At 44.0% G+C, this 21,039-nt stretch overlaps 1 protein-coding gene and 3 non-coding genes across 4 annotated transcripts; 3 read left to right on the top strand and 1 right to left on the bottom strand.

The window, feature by feature from the left end:
* Positions 1 to 1,547: 1,547 nt before the first annotated feature.
* Positions 1,548 to 1,636, top strand: TRNAY-GUA. The gene is given in 2 exon segments: positions 1,548 to 1,584; positions 1,601 to 1,636. It is a non-coding gene; the product is annotated as a tRNA-Tyr (tRNA).
* Positions 1,637 to 9,957: 8,321 nt separating this feature from the next.
* On the top strand, positions 9,958 to 10,046 carry TRNAY-GUA. The gene is given in 2 exon segments: positions 9,958 to 9,994; positions 10,011 to 10,046. It is a non-coding gene; the product is annotated as a tRNA-Tyr (tRNA).
* Positions 10,047 to 11,946: 1,900 nt separating this feature from the next.
* LOC111162610 (activator of basal transcription 1) lies at positions 11,947 to 14,362 on the top strand. The gene is made up of 3 exons (XM_022527122.1): positions 11,947 to 12,221; positions 12,816 to 13,021; positions 13,176 to 14,362. The coding sequence occupies exons 1-3, from the start codon at positions 11,981 to 11,983 to the stop codon at positions 13,536 to 13,538; spliced, it is 810 nt and encodes a 269-aa protein (XP_022382830.1). The 5' UTR covers positions 11,947 to 11,980; the 3' UTR covers positions 13,539 to 14,362.
* A 2,439-nt stretch (positions 14,363 to 16,801) lies between these two features.
* TRNAN-GUU lies at positions 16,802 to 16,875 on the bottom strand. Its single transcript has one exon. It is a non-coding gene; the product is annotated as a tRNA-Asn (tRNA).
* Positions 16,876 to 21,039: the final 4,164 nt, after the last annotated feature.

Here is a 21,039-nt window from a genome sequence, read left to right as displayed (position 1 = left end):
GCTCACTGTGTGTGTGAAGACACAGCCAGGATATGACCATCTGCAAGCCAAGAAGAGGGCTTTCACCAGGAACCGAATGACCATCACCTTGGTCGTGACTTCCAACCTCCAGCACTGTGAGAAAAATTAATTTCTGGTACTTTGCCACAGCAGCCTGAGCAGACTAAGACAATAATCCTTTTTAAACCTGCTGTGTGATGAAGGAGATGAGACTCTGTAAACCACATTACTGATGTCCTGCTTGGCCCCCTGTTAGGCTTTGCCAGAAGGGAAGCTAGAAGAAGAATGCAAGACTGGAGAAGGACGGAAGGTGGGCTTACTCATTCGTGTTTCCCTTCTGGAGATTTCCTGTTTCTTGAAGCGTTAACCCAGTAACCAGCACCAGCCCAAAATTTCACCACTCGTTGGCAACTTTGCTATTTTCCACTTGGTATTCAAGGCATGGGGAGGACACCCGATAATGTCAAGAGAAACTGTCCACTTCTTAGGATTCTTTTCCTCTAGCTGCAAATTCTCTATTAGGTCAGAAACATTGAAAGAAAAGTTACTAGGCGCTGTGCTCTTAGTTTCTCATGGAAAGGGATTTAATTACTGAGTTCCAGAACAACTATATGCTTTCAACATTTCGCGTAGGAGGCACTGGTGATGGCCATTTGAAAAAAAATTTGGAATGTTTCAATAATATAGTTTTGTAGAAATTTTATTTTAATAAGCACACATGTTTTATAGATAAATTCACTTTTTTCTTAAATACATTAGAGGAAGGACTTTTTGCTCCAGATAGTGTAGCATGTTTTCCCTCTGTGTCTAGTTTTTGCAGTTGGTACAAGGAACTGATCAGTCTCTGTTGAAACTCAATGTTGGGTGATTTGATTTGGAAAAGGAATATTTATATTTCCATTTAAGAATTTTAAGGATTTGTGTTTCATTTTAATCGCCCTATTATAGCTATGCAATATAATATGAACCACCCAAATCAATTATCCAACTAAAAAAATTTACACACACACAGGCACACACAGAACATATTTTTCATCATTATAGTTATGAACATGTATGATTTCCCATTAGACTTTCAGAACGGAGTACTGCAGTGTGCCAAAATGCAGGGGGCATTGCTTTGTTCACAACTTCGAGAAGATCCAACCTAGTTGTCTGCATTTAGGCCAACTATAACATTTATTGAGCAATTTTTTACACTTTTTAGAGGAGAAGGAGGAAGTAACCAGAGAGGAGGGAAGGAAATCGGGTGTAATTCAAGGCATTACTTTCAGCTATATTATTCCTAGGGTAGAAGGATATGGGATACGCTTTGGGTTTTTTCTTGAAACAGACAAGTAATATCCTAACGTCTTAGATGTACAACTCAATGAATTTATAAACCCACGGTCCAGCTTAACCAGATCACCATATCAAATACATTCGGTGTCTAAGCAGACAGCTTAAGGGTGTACTTTTTCTCTAAAAGTGAATATGAACATTATCAACACAGAAACCATCCGGACGGACATTATTTTAGGAATCCTATAATAGTCTCTCCCATGAGTCCTTCGATAGCTCAGTTGGTAGAGCGGAGGACTGTAGATGTTGACAGTTGGGCATCCTTAGGTCGCTGGTTCGAATCCGGCTCGAAGGACAAGACTTTTGGAAGTCCCAGGCTCCTCCAACGAAGACACCGTAAAATTTAGATCCTTCGGGAGGACAAGTGGCGCTTTCCGTGGACACGAGGACGCGCTGAGCTCTTATTTGCGAAGCGGGCGGCCACGGTGGCGGTTGTAGGGAAGGGCCGCCGGCTCTGCGGAGGACCTTCCCAGCGGGCTTCGTCCACCTTTTCCCGCGTGAAGCGCAGCCGTGCACACAGCCTCCAGGGCTCTCCCGCTCCGCAGGTCCCGCACGCAGCTCTCCCGACCCGCGCCCGGACTCCCCGCGCCACACCCCGCGCCCGAAGGAGGGCGCACGGGCGTTGCAGCCGGGCGCGCCCCGCCCCCAGGACTCCAGACTCCGCCCCCGGGGAGTTGTGTCCTCGTGGCCGCGGGGATCCCCGGTCACCCCGGTAATTCCTGAAGAGGCCTTTTATTGGAAAAATTTCAGACCCACCCAAAGGTGGGCAATAGCATCATCAACTTCACCGGACCCGTCGCCCACATACAGCCACCCTGTTGGCACCTTCTACCCCAAATCCACATCCCTGACCTTTCTGCACAGATCCGAGATGTGGACAGGACCAGCCCATCAGCTCTGACCCCTCTGCACACGCCAAGAGTGGAGGACAATTCACATACTGCGGAGGTCCCCGGGCTGGGACGCGGCCGCAGAAAACAAGGTCGAGCGCGTCCGCGCCCAGCCATCAGGACTAAAGGTGGGGAACAAGACAGCGGCCCGGTTTCCCGTAGCTTTTCCCGTAGCTTTCAGCCACGAAAGAAACGCGGCACACACACGTGACCCAGTCCTGTCACTTCTCAGAGAATAGCATGCTCAGTCTGTTTACTCATAGCTTGCTGTACCACTCAGCATTTAAAAATTATCTTGAATGGTAGTTTTCAGGAGTAGCGAGGAACTAGGAGGGTTTGAAGACTCCTGCTATAATCTCGTCTGTCTCTGGGAAACCTGTTCCCTCTCAACGGCTAGGAGAAGCTACCAAGAAAAAAGGAAAGCAGTCTGAATTCTGAGAGGAGGACAAGAGCGGTCACTGTGGCTGACGTGGCAAGTGACACAGAGCCAGGGAAATGCCTCTGTCCAAGCATTTAAATGAAGTCCTTTCTGCTGGAGCTCCTGCAGTTTCCGATCTTGAAAATTTGCCGTGGTATGTTCAAATTCCAATCCAAGATTTGTATTCACTCCAATAAATTGATTCTACTTTTAGCTCAACACTTAGGAATTCCACAAAGAACCTCAGCCTTTTATTAGCAATTATGTCAGAAAACTTTCCTAGAACCCATTCCTTGGAGTGACTGAAAAAAAAAATACATCTCTTAATGTAGTATAAAATGACACTAGGCTAACAGGTAGGCTCTTGGCAAAAATTGAACGGGCTTTTTCTTCACTCAATGATAAAACATGGACGATTGTAAAAAAAAAAATAAATCTCAATACTCTTACCATATATCTTGGCGCAGAAGTTCACACATTTTTGGTTGGTATTTTCCTCAGAGAGGAATAAGCCTTCTTAGGGGATTCAGACTTTCAAATTTCCTGTGTGTATCTACCTGAATAGGTTACCTTACAGTGTAGCGACGAGCATTGCCCCCACTCCCGCCGAACATGGTGGCTCATAACCAGAAACTCTTCTGTGTCATATAAATCATGGTTTGGCTGGCGAGTTCTGCTCCGTTCTGGGACACTGACTTGTAGATCCTCTACAACTCAGATCGTAAGTTATTTTGTCAGGGTAAGGGTACGGAGGGGTGTGGTGGATTGCTCATTAGCTCTCAAACTTCCAGAAGGGACACCCCATTTCCAACAGTGGCATTTAGGAGAACTACAACTGTTGGATATAATACACTATTATACCAGCTTGAAAGTACTGGAAATTTTAAAATGTGGTAAAAACAAATTTGTGCAATGGTATATAATATGTTGAGAATAAGTACCATGAGCAAAAGGAAAGAAAACAAGTTAACTGGGAATCTGACAAGGAGGTAGTGCGCAGCAAGACATGGCCTGCTCAGAAAGACATCAAACTGATGTTGAAGTTTTTGTGTGGCCGATTAGTTTTGTTTTGCTTTGAATGACCTCTCTGGAAATGTAATTTAAACACAGCAAAATTCCTTCCTTTCTAAGGAGTTTGATGAGTCTTGAAAATTATATGCAATCTTCTAACCACCACAACACTCACGACAGAGAACCTTTCCATCTCTCCAGAAAGCTGGCCTGAGCCTTCAGAAGCACTGACCTGCTTTTGGTCACGGCACTTCTGCTTTTGCCAGATGGTTCTAGGACAGACTCATACAGGCTGCAGCTTTGCGTCCGGCTCCCTCCGTTTAGTGCAGCACCGCGGAGGCTCATCGTTGTCGTGCGTGCACCCGCAGGTCACTCCTTATCGCCCAGGCCGCTGTAGGGCTGTTCTGCTACAATTTGTTTTTTCATTCCGCAGCCGATGAAATTTTTTAGTTTTTATTATTATTAATAAAACTGCTCGTTATGGACTGAATTATGTTGCCCCCCGCCCCCATTCATATATTAAGGCCCTAAATTCCAGTACCGGAGAATGAGACTGTATTTGGAGACAGGGCCTTGAAAGGAGTTACTACATTCAAATGAGGCTGGTAGGGCGCCCGGACCCAATCTGACTGGTTGCTTTGTAGGAAGAGGAGATTAGGGTACAGAGACACTAGGGGCAGGAGTGTACAGAGCAATGCCCATGTACAGAGGAAACAAGAAGGCTCCTTTCTCCAAGCCAAGCAGAGGTCTCAGAAGAAATCAGTCCCACTGACACCTTGATCTTGGACTTCCAGCCTCCAGAACTGGGAGGAGATGAATTTCTGTTTAAGTCTCCCAGTCTGTGGTATGTTGTGACGCCAGTCTTCGCAAATTATTACATGGCTGTAAGTATTTTGGGTATAAATCTTTGTGTGGCCATGTGTTCTATTTTCAGTAAATGTACAGGCATGCGACTGCTGGGTCCTGCAGTAGGTGTATATTTACCTTTCAAAGAAACTACCAACTGTGACCCAGTGTGGGCCGTACCATTTTACAGTCTTACAGCGAAGGACAAGAGCTCGTTTCTCTACATCTTGGACAATACTGGGAACAGTCTTTTAAATATTAGCCATTCATATTTGTAACTAACAAAACACATTCACATGTCCTACCCATGTTTATGGGGCAGGGATTATTCAGATATTTTGAGAGGTGGGTGAAATCTTGGAGCCGTCTTAGAATTTTGCCTCCTACGATGAGTGTAGAGGCATGTCGTGTGGTTTTAATTCACATTTCCCTCGACTAACGATGTTTACCTTTCCAGGTAGTTGTCATCTGTATATCTTCTTTGGTGACGTATCTGTTGAAATCCTTCCCTTTTTTTTAAAAAATTGAATTGTTTGCCTTCTTACTGAGTTCTAGGAATGCTTTATATATTCTGGATATAAGTCTTGTCTATCAGGTGTTTGTCCTGCAAATATTTTCTCCCAGTCTGTGTTTCTTTTTCTTTTTTTTTCATCTCCTTAGCAGTATCTTTTGAAAAGCAAACATTAAAATTTTGATGAAGCCCAATCTATCATTTCTTTTTCTTTTATACATTGTATTTTTTGTGTTCTTTGGTGTTCTAAGAATTTTTTACCTAAACAAAGGTCACAGAGATTTTCTTCTGGAAGAAGACATTTAGGCCTCTGGTCAAATTTGAATTATTTTATGTGATATTGACGCAGGGCCAAAGATTTTTTTGTTTTATATACGAATATCCAGTTGTATCAACATCAGTTACTGAAAGCTTATCTTTTCTCTATAGAATTATCTTGTTGCCTATGTTAAAAATCAATCAATAGTATTTTTAACAAATGGTGGTTGAACTGAATATCCACATACCAAAAAAATGAATCGCAACAGTTAACTCAAAATTATCATACACCTAAATGTAAATTGCAAAACTATAATATTACTAGAAGGTAACAAAGGGAAAAGTGCTTAAGTTATCCCTTGAGCACAAGGATAACTTTGTGTGTGTGTGATAACTTTTAGATGCAACACCAAAAGGCATACATCATGAAAAAAAAATTGTTAAGTTGGACTTCATTAAAATTAAAAACTTCTTCAAAAAGACACTGTCAAAAGAATAAGAAGAGAAGCCACAGACTGTGAGAAAATATGTGCAAAGAACATGTCTGATAAAGGACTGCTCTTTGCTATAAAAAGACCTTTTAAAACAACAATAAAATAAACAACTTGGACAAAAGATCTGCACAACTCACCAAAGATATACAGGTGTCAAATAAAAGATCCCCATCATATGTAATCAGGGAATTGTAAATTGAAAAACCAACAAGAAGCCACTACATGCCTATTAGAATGGCCAAAATACAAAACACAGCACCAAGTGCTGGTGAGGATGGGAGGTCAACAGGAACTCTCATTCTGAGGCTCATAATTTGCATTTTCCTAATGAATAATAACATCGAGGATCCGTATCATGGGCTTATTGGCCACCTGTACACTTTGTTTGGTGAGCTATCTATCCATATCATTTATTTGCCTATTAAAAAAATGGCTCACTATTGAGTCATACAAGTGGGTTATACATTCGGGATCCAAGACTTTCATTACTTATCACTTAGACACTTACCTAAATGTTTTGCATGTATTTTTCCCCTGACCTGTCACTTGCCTTTTAATTAAGTTCTTTAGCATCTTTTGAGGTTTTTTTTTAGACTTTGATGAAGTCTAATTTATCATTTTTCTTTGTAGTTTATGCCTTTTGTGCTCTAAGAAATTTTTTGCTTAACCTAAAGTTACAGAGATTTTTCTCCTAGTTTTTCTTCTAGAAGTTTTATAGTTTTAGTCATTATGTTTAAGTCTCCATCCATTTTGTGTTCTGTCCATTATGCTGTGGAGGGTCTGAGTTCATTTAGTAGCGTGTGTTTATCCACCTTGTCCAGCACCATTTGTTAAGGTCTCTCTGGTCAACACTGAATTATCTTGGTGCCTCTGTCAAAATCCACTGATTATGTGTATGTGCTGGTATATTTTTCTGGACTCTCTCCAGCTGTATAGTAAGTCTTGTAACCAGGTAGAGTCAAGTCCTCTAACTTTGTTCTTCCCCTTCACAATCGTTTTGGATATTTTGCATCTTTTGTAGTCTATATACATTTTAGAATCAGCTTGTCATTTTTACAAAACTGCTCATTGAGATTTTGATTGGGATGGCGTTACATGGGTAAGTCAATTTAGAAGACTTTGCCTCTGAAAAATGTGGAGTTTTCTGTTATAGAATGTGTTGTTTTTATTGTACTTTTTGTTAAATTTATCCCTAAAAATTTCACTTTTTATACCCTTCCGAATGGTATTGTATATTTCAAGTTCAATAAACCAGAATACTTATTAATAAATAGGATTATAATTTATTACATCTGTGTCCTGTAGCTTGGGTAAACTTATTATTTGCAGTAGATTCTTCAGCATTTTTTTCATAATCATCACATCATATGTGAGTAGAGACAGTTTTGCCTTTCCTTTTCAAATCTATGCTTTTGTTTCTTGACTTGTCCTGGCTAGAACTTCCAGGGCAATGCTGACTAGAAGTCAAGGTCGGATATCCTTGTTCTAGACCTGATCTTAGTGACAAGGCATTCAGTCTTTCACTACTCAATACGCTAATGGTAGGGCTTTTCAATATGTCTTTTACAGGTAGATTAAATTCCCTTGTGTTACTAGTTGGCAGAAATGTAATCCATGAAAGCATCCTAATTTTGTCATGTTTGTTCTGCATCTATTGAGATCAGAGAGGTCTCTTCTAGTCTGATAATAAGATTAAATTGCTTTCTAATAAATTCTTACTTACACTTTAACTTTTCACCTGGTTTTGTTTTTTGGGAGCTTCTTTTCCCACTTGAAAAATTCAGGCAACATTTACATACAATGTCCCTTTTTAGTGCCATGAGTCTGACAAAGGTACACAGTCACATAACCACACCCACAATGAAGATATGAAATAGTTACATCACACACCCAAGCTTCTCCCAGCTCCTTTTGTAGTTAACTCCTGCCCCTGCAATTCCAACCTGCTAACTACTGGTGTTTTCTATTCCTTTAGTTTTGTGCTTATATAAGAATGTTCTATGCAGCCTTTTGCATCTGCCTTCAGGATAAGGAAGATGCATCCGGCATTACATCAAGGGTTTGCTCCTTGTGACTGCTGAGCATTCCGCTGGAATATGGTCTGCAGGCTTCAGGAGCCGGCAAGTTCGAGTCAGTTAGCTAGAGAAGCATTTCAGACTTAAATCAACTCTGCGACACCACGTGCGACTGAGACAGAGCCTCTGGGATCTCAAATGAGCACTTGGACATTACCTAGCACTGGCTGATGAGAAACATACAGAACCTTTCTCAGGTCCCTTTGTGCCCTTTGTGAAAATTGGGTTGGAGGGGAGGTGGGTGGAGGGGAGAGGGTGACTGGGTGACGGGCATCGAGGTTACTGGATGGAATGAGCACTGTTACATGCGACTGATGAATCACTAAATTCTATCCCTGAAACTAATAATACACTATATGTTAACTAACTTGAATTTAAATAAACTCTAAAAAAGAGAGAGAGAGAGAGAGAGACTGGTAGATCGGGTAAGAGGAAAATTTTGACTGACCTACGGGAAAAGCTAGAGTTACACAAGAAAAAAGATGCTGAAGATGAGTAGACACTTGGAAAGTCAAAAGCCAATAAGCACTGGCTAAGAGAGAGAGTTTGGAAGTTTATAAGAGAGAAAAGAGAAAGAAATTTGGATTCGCTGCTGTGTTATGGCAAGGGAGGCTTCTGAGATGAGGAGAGACGTCTGAAAGGAAGTGTCCTGTGTGATGAATACTGTGTCCATCTGTGTGTGTTCGAAGACACTTAAGTAAAATTTAAACATTTTTTTCCATGAAAAACAAGAAAGAAAATTGGGGAAGCTTTTATTTGAGAGACAACATGAACTTAGATCCTAGAGTTTGGCTGCTTTCATGTCTGTGGTGTTCAAGGCTCTACCACAGCACTCAGTGTATGGAAGCGATGGTTGTTTCTCTAAGGCTTTTCTACTCTAGCTTCTCACACTTCCCCCAGATTAAGTTAGATTATTGCAAAGAAATGTACCAGCCCATATATTCTTAGTTTCTCATGAGATATCCGAATAAGTGAATTAAATATGAATTCTGTGTTGCAGATTCCTCATGGAAATCACTGGATAGGACCTTTTGAAGAAAAATTTGTTTTTTCAAGACTACAGTTAGTCTTTTTTAATAAAAAAGATTTTTAATAAAAATTTTATTTTAAATAATGAAAGATTTTTAATAAAAAATAATCTTTTTTAAGTTCACCAGCAAGCCTTCCTATAGATACATCATCAAGAAAAGTCTGTCCAGATGGCTTGCTGCTTTCTTTTTTTTTTAAAGATTTTATTTATTTATTTGTCAGAGAGAGAGAGGGAGAGAGAGCGAGCACAGGCAGACAGAATGGCAGGCAGAGGGAGAAGCAGGCTCCCTGACGAGCAAGGAGCCCGATGTGGGACTCGATCCCAGGACGCTAGGATCATGACCTGAGCTGAAGGCAGCTGCTTAACCAACTGAGCCACCCAGGCGTCCCAGCTTGCTGCTTTCTTCACTGGTGTTCAGCCAGGAAGCCAAATGCCGTTACAGGTGTTCATTAGCAATAGACAGCATCCCTACAAACACATGTCTATAGTACTTTTTTTTTGATTGGGTAGGGGTGTTTCATTTATTTGCCCCACTAAATATAAGCCACTCAATTCCTAAACACACACACACACACACACACACACTGCTTCTCATGTTTTGGGTGGAGTACTTCTGTGTCTATACATTATTTTCATTCTTTCAAAAAGAGTTGCAATGTTTCCAAAATGAACTCAGCAGTATGTCCACTTCAAGACAATAGATTCCTCTTTAACCCAGCATAAATCATCATTTATCCATCATTTTAATTGAGAGGCGGTGAGTAGAAGGGACAGAGAGACAGCAGGAGAAATAAGGGTGATGGCCCTGTCTATATTCTACATAAGCAAGCAGGACATGGAACGTGGATGGTATTTTCTTTTCTTTTTTTTTTTTTTTTAAGATCTAAATCAGAAAGTAAAACACACAAAACTTAAGTGTTCAAGGGTATTAATTTTTCAATATACCTCTATGATTACCACTCCTACCAGTTTTAGAACATTTCTAGCACTCTAGAAAAAGCATTTGCCTGTAATTTTAAAAAGATGATTAAAACCATGGGGATAAACATTATTAGCGGTATTCTAACAGGGCCTACCACCAATCCTTCGATAGCTCAGTTGGTAGAGCGGAGGACTGTAGATGGTTGGCGGTGGTCATCCTTAGGTCGCTGGTTCGAATCCGGCTCGAAGGATTCAACCTTTTTGATAGGTTTCCATTGATACCGCTTGCGTGGACCCTTCACGCAGGGAAAAAACAAAAACAAAAACTTGAACAGTTGGGAACATTGTCATTTGTGCTCACAGACGAACTTGTAAGGCTGAAAATAATAATAAGAAATAAATAAATGATCCACAGGCACATACACGAGAATCTGCGTCTTTGTAAGATCTGGTCTCCAGGGAGACTGACTTCTCATGGAGTTTAGGCAAGGGTGATGGGGCGCGTGGAGAACGGGAAGGACCTCTTGGCCCAAGGTTTTCATTTCATTTTGGAGGTCGCATGGTCTTTCTGTTATGTTGATATTTAAGTGAATAAACACTTTATTAATGGCAGTTTCAAATACAAAGTAGAGAAAACAGCATCAATTACAGGCAGAGGCGTCACACCTGTATGCTGGCATCCTCTATTCTCCCACGTGCCCCCTTCCTACTCCCAACCTTTTAGAAAAAATACCAAGATGTGCTCTCTTCTCATCCATCGTCGCTCAGTGTTTTGAAGACATGAGGAATTCAACGCGGCCAGAGTCTGTTTCTCTCACCGCCCCCCTCACTCCTCCAAAAAAGAAGTTCACTCCCATAAAATTAATGAAACTGGTGTGAGAACTCGAGGAGGCTGGTTTCTTAGGCCTGTCGCCCACTCCACGGAAGAGCGAGGCGCCAGGTTCCGGCAGAACTATACTGGGAGGCTGCCTGGCCAGAGCTGTCCCTCGGATGGAAGCAGTGGACCCCTGGCCCGGTTCCTTTGCACAGCCGCCAGTTCAAGCAGGATAGGAAATTCTGTCCCGCTGCAGCGAGGACGGGTTTATACTCTCCTTACACTCGCTCGGGGTCCCTTCCAGAGAGCCGGCTGCACCTTCGGTCCGCAGCCCTGGCCGCTGGTTTTCGCAGGCCGCCCAGCAGCAGGTGCGCGTGGGAGGAACCGCGGCGCCAACAGCGCGCGGACCGCGCCCCCTGCCGGGAGGGCTCCGCTCTTCGTGAAGGGGCTGTGCCCGGCGCCGGCGGGACAGAGGCCTCAGCAGGGGCGCAAGGACAGCCCACCCCGCAGCCCAGCCGGGCCGGCAGCAGACACCCGCTCCGGGAGAGCGGGGTTAAGCGCGCCGCCCCGGGGTCGCCTCAATCAGGGCCGTGTGTACACATGACAACAGGTGTTTATAGTATCAGTACGTATCACGGGTCAATGCCAATCGCGCTTTGAAAACAAGAGAAGTAACTGTGGCCCATTAAAATTTTTTGGACATCTTAGTCACAAAATCAAATTGAAAGTTAATATTTTAAAGTAAACAAAAGGTTTTAAACTAAATGAGGTCACAACTTAAGTCTTCAAAATCTGAATTTCCAAAACTTGCATTTGCAAAGTTAAACTACATTTTCAAAACCAGAAACACTCAGAACTCGAAGTTTTGAAAAATAATTCAAATTTCAAAAATCAAGACGGTTTTAAAAACTGAAGTTCAAGTCCACTTTAAAAAGATGAATCACCCCCCCCACACACACACCGGAGTCGCACCCTGGTCCCTCGGATAAAATGCTCTTTTGGTTGCTGAGACACACAGAAACCTCTCCCAACTTCCCCAGGTTTTCTCACATTCTCAGAAGAGCCCGCCTCCCGCGTTTTTCCCATCTCGCCGAGGCGCTCTCTAGGGCACGTTCACTTGGGAACCTACCTGCTCTACTCCCACCGCCCAAGTCCGAACCTCGCCACTTCGGCCATTCTGAGCCTAAATCCTGCCTTTCCGCTTCAAATCCCGCGGCTGACCCGGCCCCCACTTCCGCTCTCTCCACCCAATCCGGTCCTTCCACTCATCTCCGCCCCTTCGGCCTCGCCCCCTTCCTGACGGCAGTCGCAAGCGGTGTGCGGCAGACGGCGCGGAGCTTTACGGCTGCTGTGCTTCTCTTCTCCGCCGGCATGGAGGGAGAGGAGTTGGAGAGGGAAAATGTGGAGCAGGAGGCTCTGGAAGGGATAGACGAGAAACCAGAGAAGGTGGAGGAGCAGGAGGAATCCGAAGAGGCGGTTTGTGGCGCCAAAAAGAGGGTGGTGCCTGGTATTGTGTACTTGGGCCACCTCCCGCCCCGCTTTCGGCCTTTGCATGTACGGAACCTTCTCAGCGCGTATGGCGAGGTCGGGCGCGTCTTTTTCCAGCCCGAGGGTAAGTCTTTTTCGCAGGCTCTGGCTGTGCGGGGAGGAGGGTGGCGCTTGCCGGCGAGTGGGTTCGCCTGTTCGTGCCCGAGGCTCGGCGGCGGGGGGCACGGGACTCAAGGCAGGCGCCCGGCCCCTTTGGGGAAGCCGGGGTTGGGTGTGGGTAGCTCAGTAAGCACAGATGAGTCTACTCCGCACACCCCCCTTTCCTGAACCGATTTTACCGGCTTGTTAAATGATTTCACACTGAATAAAAATCTGAGAGGCGTTTTCACAAAACTGAATCCATCCCCTTTGTCATCGTGACCCAGATCTAGCGACAGTGTATGATCACCTGACCCCAGCTTCCCTACAGGCACTTATTGAATTGGGATTGGGGTGTGTGTGCATGTCTGCACATGCATTGGCGTGTGCATGTGCAGAGCAGATCTGATGCAGGAGTTGAAGTCTGAGGAAAAGACTGAAACGTAGGGAAAGGATGGACCTTGGAGTTCTCTTCCGGACAAGGACCTCGAGGTGGGATCCTGGCCCGTGGACTAGTGGGAGGTGAAGTTGATTGGGTGCCGCGCCGGCTTCCTAAACCACTGCTGTGTTTTTGGCACAGACGGGTTCGTGAGGCGCAAGAAGAAGGCAGCGGCAGCCTCGACAGCGGGAGGCAAAAAGCGGTCCAAGTACAGCAAGGACTACACCGAGGGCTGGGTGGAATTCCGGGACAAGCGAATAGCCAAGCGCGTGGCGGCTAGCCTTCACAACACGCCCATGGGGGCCCGAAAGCGCAGCCCCTTCCGTTATGATCTATGGAACCTCAAGGTGAGGGGGTAAGCTTCTCTGTCGCATCCCATCCTCCCGCCTTCCCAGCCCCAGCCTGGGCATCTCATTTCCTTTTGTTGACCCCACTCTCTTTGATCTCCTCTCCGCTCCTGACATGTCCTACCCAGATCTTTTCATGTTTTCCTGTCCACAGTACCTGCACCGTTTCACGTGGTCCCACCTCAGCGAACATCTCGCCTTTGAGCGCCAGGTGCGCAGGCAGCGCCTGAGGGCCGAGGTTGCCCAGGCCAAGCGTGAGACTGACTTCTATCTTCGAAGTGTGGAACGGGGACAGCGCTTCCTTGCTGCTGAAGAGGACTCTGCTCGCCCAAATGGCACCTGGACCTTTGCCCAGCGTCCTACTGAGCAAGAGCTGAGAGCCCGGAAGGCAGCTCGGCCAGGGGGACGCGAGCGGGCTCGCCTGGCAAATGCCCAGGACCAGGCTCGCTCCAACCGAGGGCTGCTTGCTAAGATCTTTGGAGCCCCACCGCCTTCAGAGAGCATGGAGGAGCCCTGAGTAGTCAAGGACTCTTGAAGGGCAGGGAGACCCTTTCCATCTCCTCGCCCTGCTTCCTGTCTACCTGATAACAACTACTGACAATGAGTATATTATCTTTCTAAGACCAGGAGTCTGGTGGGTGCTTAGGCATAGATGTCTTCTGGGACTCTGGTCCCCCCTCCAACTCCTGTTGCCTGGCCGAAGCACCTAATTCATACTAGCAAGAGTATGACTACTGCAGGATGCCAGTTTTGCTTGATTCTTGACTGTCTACTTCCTGCCCAGTGAAATCCTCTAAAAATCCCACTTCCTGGGCTGAGGAAGAGCCTTTACTTCAAGCTAGAGTGATAAGGCCTACTCCAGTCAGCTGTTCCACCAACTATAGATGAAGGGAAGCTGCAACATCCTTTTTATTTGAGAAAATTAACGGGGCCTGGGGGTAATGGGGTGGGACTGGGTTGGGAGCCACCTTCCAAGTAAATGTATAGAAAAGAAGAAATATATATATTCATATGCCTTTGTAGTTTATTGGGGCGTGGGGGGGTGTTTTATAAATTCTGACTTTTCCTCTCATGTCCCGTTCATCCCCCTTAACTTCATTTCCTGGTCTCATAGCCACCATTCCTCCCCGACCCTCCCAATTCAGTCTGGACCCTTTTCTATGTATCGGATTAACTTCTTAGCCCATTTTATCAGTTATCTAGTTCAGCCTTTACTAAGTCACTATATGAGGATATAGGGATAGTAGGTAATAATAACAGATAGCCCTTGGCTTCAAGAGTTGCCACTAGAAAGAGACATTAAAGAAATAAATGTACAGATGGGGCGCCTGGGTGGCTCAGTGGGTTAAAGCCTCTGCCTTCGGCTCAGGTCATGATCCCAGGTTCCTGGGATCCAGCCCTGCGTCGGGCTCTCTGCTCTGCAGGGAGCCTGCTTCCTCCTCTCTCTGCCTGCCTCTCTGCCTACTTGTGATCTCTATCTGCCAAATAAATAAATAAAATCTTAAAAAGAAAAAAGATTAAAAAAAATAAAAAATTAAAAAAAAAAAAAAAGAAATGTACAGAGGTACTGCAGGCATCATGGTAGATGTATCTAATGGGGAAAGTAGGGGCCCTGGGAGGGTGTGGTTGACTCTCCAGGAAGGTTAAGTGGTGCTAAATACACAGCTGATACCCGATCACACTCTTCAGACATGGGTCCATTTTCACCAGGCTTTCCAGATCATTCCTGAAAAATGAACAGAAGTCTGACTAAAACTGGTGTAGTCCTGTTGGAAACAAGTTGGTGAGTGAATTGTTGGGTTCAAATCACTGTAAAGGTAGACAAAGCCTGGGAGGTAGTTGGGCACAAACGATGCTCCACAGATACACTTCTGGTAATTAGAATTGGCTCAGATGAGGGAGGGTTCACAGGCAACATGCAGAACAGGCCTGGAGGCCACAAAGAATGTATGTAAGCCACTAAGAGAAACTGAAAACAAGTGTCACAGTAAATGAAAATAAATTCAATAAATAAATACATAAATTAAAACTGGTCAGGGGTTCCTGGCTGCCTCAGTTAGTGGCACTTAACTCTTGATCTTGGGGTTGTGAGTCTGTCTAATGATGGGTGTAGAGATGACATAAAAAAAGTTAGAAAAGGGACACTGGGTGGCTCAGTTGGTTAAGAGTCTGCCTTCGGCACAGGTCATCCCAGGGTCCTGGGATCGAGCCCCACATTGGGCTCCTTGCTCCACCAGGAGTCTGCTCCCTCTGCCTCTCCCCCTGCTTATGCTCTCTTAAATAAAATCTTTAAAAAGCTGGCCAATATCTAGTTCATTAAACTTATAGGAAGTAGTGGAGTGATTATAATAATATGGGTTTTGCTTGTGCTGGTTTTTCCCCCCAATGTCTTCAATATTTATTGATTCGTTCTTTGGGCAAAGTGGATTAATCCACTTATTTGGCTCTAAAATAAAATCTTGGTCATGTTAAGATTTTGATTTGGTAGGTGCACTTAATTTGGGAGAATGAAAATGACCAGTAAGAGATGGTTACTTGGTGTAACATTTCCCACAGTGCCTATACCTCTCCTGCCCATCAAAGAAGTGTAATTTTACACCCTCAGTCTTAGGAACTCCATACCCTTGTTTCTGTGTTCTTGTTCTGTGTTTCTTGTGAGTTTCATGTGGATTGTTTTCCTCCGGTCATGATGTCTTCCAACTGAGCCAGAAAAATCCAGTGTCGGAATTTGATAAGCTATTCACATACTCAGAATTCTAAGTTCCCATTCCCCCCTTTGCTAGATAAAGAGAATATCAAGATTAAGAAACTTCTTATCCCTTAGGTTGCTAACAACTTCTAAAGTAAAACACATAATAGGGCTTAATTTTTTGAATGAAATAAACTTGTTGGGGTGGCATTAGGTCAGCATCAATATATTCGAGGTCAGCATTGCAGGCTCCAATTCAATAGTTCTGCACAAAGCTCATCCCCACAGCCTGGTAACGGGTAAATCAAAGGTGGAGTGAGAAATGGAAATAAGAATGTCTGGAAGAAAATGAATTTCCCAAGAGCTGTCAGCCTGATTCCCTGGAGACAGCCTTCTGAGGGCAGGAAAACACATTTTTTACACTTAAAATGTTATTCCTCTTTGAAATGTTGCCATGAGTGACCCTGACATGGGTCAATTTTAGTTGTACATATATAATAATTGTATACCTTTCCAGAAGTGAACTTGCAGAGTAATTTTGGTAGATAATGTCAAAACGCCTCTTACAAAAAGTGTAAGCAACCATTTTTGGGATTCCAGTTATAAGCAAGGAAACTGATTATTTAGAAAAATACCAGTCGCTGGAAACCAGCTATCCCAGACAGAAGCCTCCAGCACTCTTCGCAGTCTCTTACGGATGTCCCCAGGGTCCGACTCAGGGAGAGGGTGGGCCGCTGCGTGTGGAGGGCAAGCTTTGTGCGGCTTTGGCCAAGTGGCCGCTGCTGCTCTTGGCGCTGTGCACGCTGCGGGGTGGACCAACGCAGATGAAGGAGAGGGAACCTGGAAACAAACTGAGTAGAATTAGGTACAAAATGACGGGGCTGGGCTCACGTTTGATGGCATACTGAAGGCATTCGGTACATTTTTAATCACGGAACAAGAGAAAATTACGCCTATCCCAAAGATGATCTGGATAAATATGTTAGCTAGATCTTAATTTAATTTGTGAGAATGGTCAGAAACAATATCATCAGACAAAACTTAGGAAGAAAAACCGCAACCTCTAAGCGGTGTCCTTAAATAGAGAGAACCGTCCCTGGGTGGGCTCGAACCACCAACCTTTCGGTTAACAGCCGAACGCGCTAACCGATTGCGCCACAGAGACGAAGTTGGAAGCGCTTCTCTTGCTAAACATGATCTTTTCATTTTTCCAGTCTGACCTGTGAGATACACTTTACAAATAAAGTTTTTGTTGGGTATATGTATTGAAGAAATGTCCCCTCGTGATTTTTGTTGTTCTTATTCTTGTTTTCAAATAATATAGATATTATTTAACCCACTGAGCCACCCAGGCGCCCCTCAAATAATATAGATATTATTAAAAGAGGAACCTTGGTATGTAGATTGGGTGGGAAGCAGGGCGGGGACTGCTGTTTACCCAAATACATGTGAATATAATAATTTAAAAAAGGACATCTAGCCAGAATTTATTTTCAGTCCAAAAAGAGTTTCTACTGACGTTTCAGTTGGTAGAACAGTCCCCATAAGGATTCTGTATAGATGAACATACATTAAATGGGAAAGATACCAGGAAGAGCAATGAAGGAAATACAAACCATTTAGGGGAAAGTCTAGAGGATCATCAATGCATCCTTAAGTTATCAGGTAAAAGTGTGCTTCCTGGGAAATAGGATATTCTCATGTACCAAAGTATCAGCGCAGAGCTATCTTGCTAATTGCAAAGCAAAAAACAAATCTTTACAAAGGAGAAACTTATGTCTCCACTGAAACTAGGGATCAAATTTGGCATCATTAACAATGGGAGAAATTAACATTATATGCTTCCTGATGAAGTCACAGGAAGTCCACAGCACACGATATTTTGTCAAAAATGATTAACTTGGATGTAATTTGCACTATTAGACAACTTCTAGCCTTGTTGCTTCATGTAGCTATTGCTGTGTAACAAGATACTAAAAAATGTTAGTGGCTGTTTGATGGTTCTTCCAGAGAAGCAGAACATATATGGTAAATCTCCTTCTCTCATCTCTCTACCTCAGTCCCTCTCTATAGAGATCTTCCCGCTTCTGTCTCTATGTATTGATCAATCCATCTCATCACTTACCGATCTAATTGGCTTATATGTAGAGTGGGCCAGCAAGCTGGAAACTCAGGCAGGATATCTATGTCACAGTCATGAAACAGAATTCCTTCTTCAGGAAGAAAAGATGTGAAACATTAAGAATTTAAAATGTTGGTTGAGTAAAATAAGATCTTGGAGATTTCAAAGTCAAAAATCCACTTAAGCGTCCTTGGCAGAAACTTGAGTATTTTGGAATACAGGGTACATGGAAAGGTCTGGAAGGTAGTGCAAAATAGACATGAATATGTTCTAGAAAGAGACAGCACCAGCTGGGAGCAGGCATAGAGGCAAGTGATCAGAAATATTATAAAATTATAATGTAATTTTCTTTGCTAGGAGAATAATAGGTAGCCAAATAATGTGCTATTTTGTCTTAGATAAAACCTAGACTTGGAGAGGTTGAGTGACATGCCCAGGGTAACACACTGTTGGATTTCATCATGAATGAAGTCCCAAAGCTGAGCTCTGAACTGTTAAGCTCTAGAATATTTCCTACTACATTTTGACAGTGAGGAGTACTTCAAAGAGAGTTTCTGATCTAGGGTAAAGAGAATAGTGTCGTGTAAGTTAACATACTGGCTAGTTTCTAGCCATACTTGAGGATAACAGATCTGAGGAATGGAAAGCTGAAACACCGAGTCTCTTCGCTTAAAATGTGCTTTAGAAATATCTGATTATTCTGACCCCACACCAGAGAGAAGCCAGTTAAGTTCTTGTGATACGTCAGCACTATTAACAGTCAAAAAGAGGCAACGACATTCCTAAGGGGAAAGGAATTTGGAACCAATGATATCAGATGTCTATAATTCTCCATCATCATATCCCAGCGTAAACCCTTCTGTTCAGAAGCCAGTGGAACCTTGGTGAATTCTACAGCCACATCCTTGAATGTCGCTGTTTCCTGAAAAGTCAAACAAACCCAGAAATGCCTCACTGAGGGGTTACAAGTGCAGAAGTGAATGGAATGTAGAACAAAACAAAGCAAAGCAAGATATAGTTATGACAGAATAAAATATTCTCAGTCAAGAAAACCAAGTCTATTCATTCTTACTTTGTATCTAATACTGTGTTTGAGTCCGTGTGAAATACAAAAACAAAAAATACCAGTCCACAAGTGACATCATAAAGCACATGAAATCATAAAGCACATGAAGAAATCGTGAACTTCTCTGCTACAAAGAAAAGGTACTGAGGGCATTCCAGGAAGGATGATGCCGGGGTATGCAGAAAGCAAGGGAAAGAGTTCACTGAACAGTTCTCCTCTTCAGATGGACAGTCCAAGCAGCTAGAGAGTCTCTAAAGCGTAGGGGTGTCAAGGCCCAACTCACTGGGATTCTGATTTAAATTGTCGAACGGAGGGCCAAACATCAGTGTTTTTGTTTGTTTGTTTGTTTGTTTTAGAAGCATGCTAGGTAATGCCAATGAGAAGTCACTGGTGAGAATCCTGCTTTTAAAGAAAAAAAAAAGCAGGACTCAAGTCGTACTAGATTCACTGGTGAGCTTGTTTGCTCAAACTAAACCAGAGACCGCAGTAGCAGAGTGAACAAAACATCAACCACAGGCTCAGATACCGATGCTGATTCTTTGTTCCATTATTTATTGGCTGTGTGAATTCTCTTTGCAACTTTTTTGTATGTTTGTTTTTTGTTTTGTTTTTTTAAAGATTTTATTTATTTATTTGACACACAGAGAGAGATCACAAGTAGGCAGAGAGACAGGCAGAGAGAGAGGGGGAAACAGGTTTCCCGCTGAGCAGAGAGCCTGATACGGGGCTTATGTGGGGCTCGATGTGGGGCTCGATGTGGGGCTCGATGTGGGGCTCGATGTGGGGCTCGATGTGGGGCTCGATCCCAGGACCCTGGGATCATGACCTGAGCCAGAGGTAGAGACTTTAACCCACTGAGCCACCCAGGCTCCCTTTAACTTTATTTATCTGAGAGAGAGAGAGCACAAGTTGCGGCAGGGAGAGGCAGAGGCAGGGAGAGAAGCAGACTCCCCACTTGGCAGGGAGTCCAACAGGGGGCTGGACCCCAGGACCCTGGGATCCTGACCCCAGCCAAGGGCAGATGCTTCACTGACGGAGCTCCCAGGGGCCCCTGCATCTCTTAGGAGCAGCTCTTTCTGAATGTTCTGCCCCAGGCCTTTGCTTACGTCTCTGTTTTGACTGATGGTGTATGGACGAGAACATATACTTTACATCCATTCCAAATCAAATCTTCCTCAGTACAGCGGTCTTACAGCTTCCCCAAACAAATGATCTCGGCATTTTCCAGGAACTTCCTTCCTACTCTGTATCTCCACTTTTTTCATTGAGTCACACTTCTTTCTCGGAACCCCTGTTAGGGTACAGGGAATGAGCTGGTCGTTCACCATCCTCCCTGCTCTGGCTCACCCCTGTTTTTCTCAGGAACTTTGGTCTCCTTTCTGGCCCTCACGCACGATACACCCATCCCTAGCACCACACCGCTGATCATGCCTCCCACTCCGCCTGCAGCACCCTAAACTCGTACCCGTGATTCAAGACCCACTGCAAACTCCACGTGCAATATGGAGCTTTCCCTGCCTCCCCAGCCTCTCCCTTCCCAAAACTCCTTTAACACTTACCTTGACCACTTAATCACATACTTATATATGCATTTAATATGTATGTATAAGCGCACGTGGATGTGTGTGTACACAGAGACCCAAACGCTTCTGTAATGCTCGTGCAAGGCTTGGTCCAATGCACACTTTCTACTGCCGGCAGGGCCAAGAACAGAGCCGTGCGTGTGACTAGCCCAGATGATGGATGGCTGTGTGTAAGAGAAAGACAGTGAGGGGAAGACACCAGAAGAATGGTTAGTGTTCCTTTCAGATACTGCCTCTACCACAAAGTATTCTATCTAGTTATCTACCAAAAAATAGAGCTCAAGTTCCAGTGCAGGAACTTGATTAGTCATTGGTTGATTGGCTGGTTGTTAGCTAGTCACTACAGAGCCAGAATTGAGGAAGAATACCAATGTTTAGGAGCTGAAAATAATAAATAAATCAAGGAACAGATAAATCTACTTATCCCAACTTACCTGGTCCTGGCTATCATAATAGTATTCTTCTTCAAAAGCTAGAGCAATTCTAAGGCGTTAGTGTCCCGGTAGGACAGGACTAAGGGAATAAGAAAGGCATGACATAGCCTTCCCTGCTGAAACT

This window comes from Enhydra lutris, unplaced genomic scaffold (genome assembly GCF_002288905.1).
Source record: "Enhydra lutris kenyoni isolate GAN:26980312 unplaced genomic scaffold, ASM228890v2 scaffoldscaffold93, whole genome shotgun sequence".
Taxonomy (NCBI): Eukaryota; Metazoa; Chordata; class Mammalia; order Carnivora; family Mustelidae; genus Enhydra; species Enhydra lutris.
This window is presented reverse-complemented; position numbering and strand designations above follow the sequence as displayed.

Coding starts and splice junctions, on each gene's coding strand:
- LOC111162610 (XM_022527122.1), top strand. CDS start 11,981: ATGGAGGGAGAGGAGTTGGAGAGGGAAAATGTGGAGCAGGAGGCTCTG. Junction 12,222..12,815: donor CGTCTTTTTCCAGCCCGAGG/GTAAGTCTTTTT, acceptor TTTTTGGCACAG/ACGGGTTCGTGAGGCGCAAG. Junction 13,022..13,175: donor ATGATCTATGGAACCTCAAG/GTGAGGGGGTAA, acceptor TCCTGTCCACAG/TACCTGCACCGTTTCACGTG.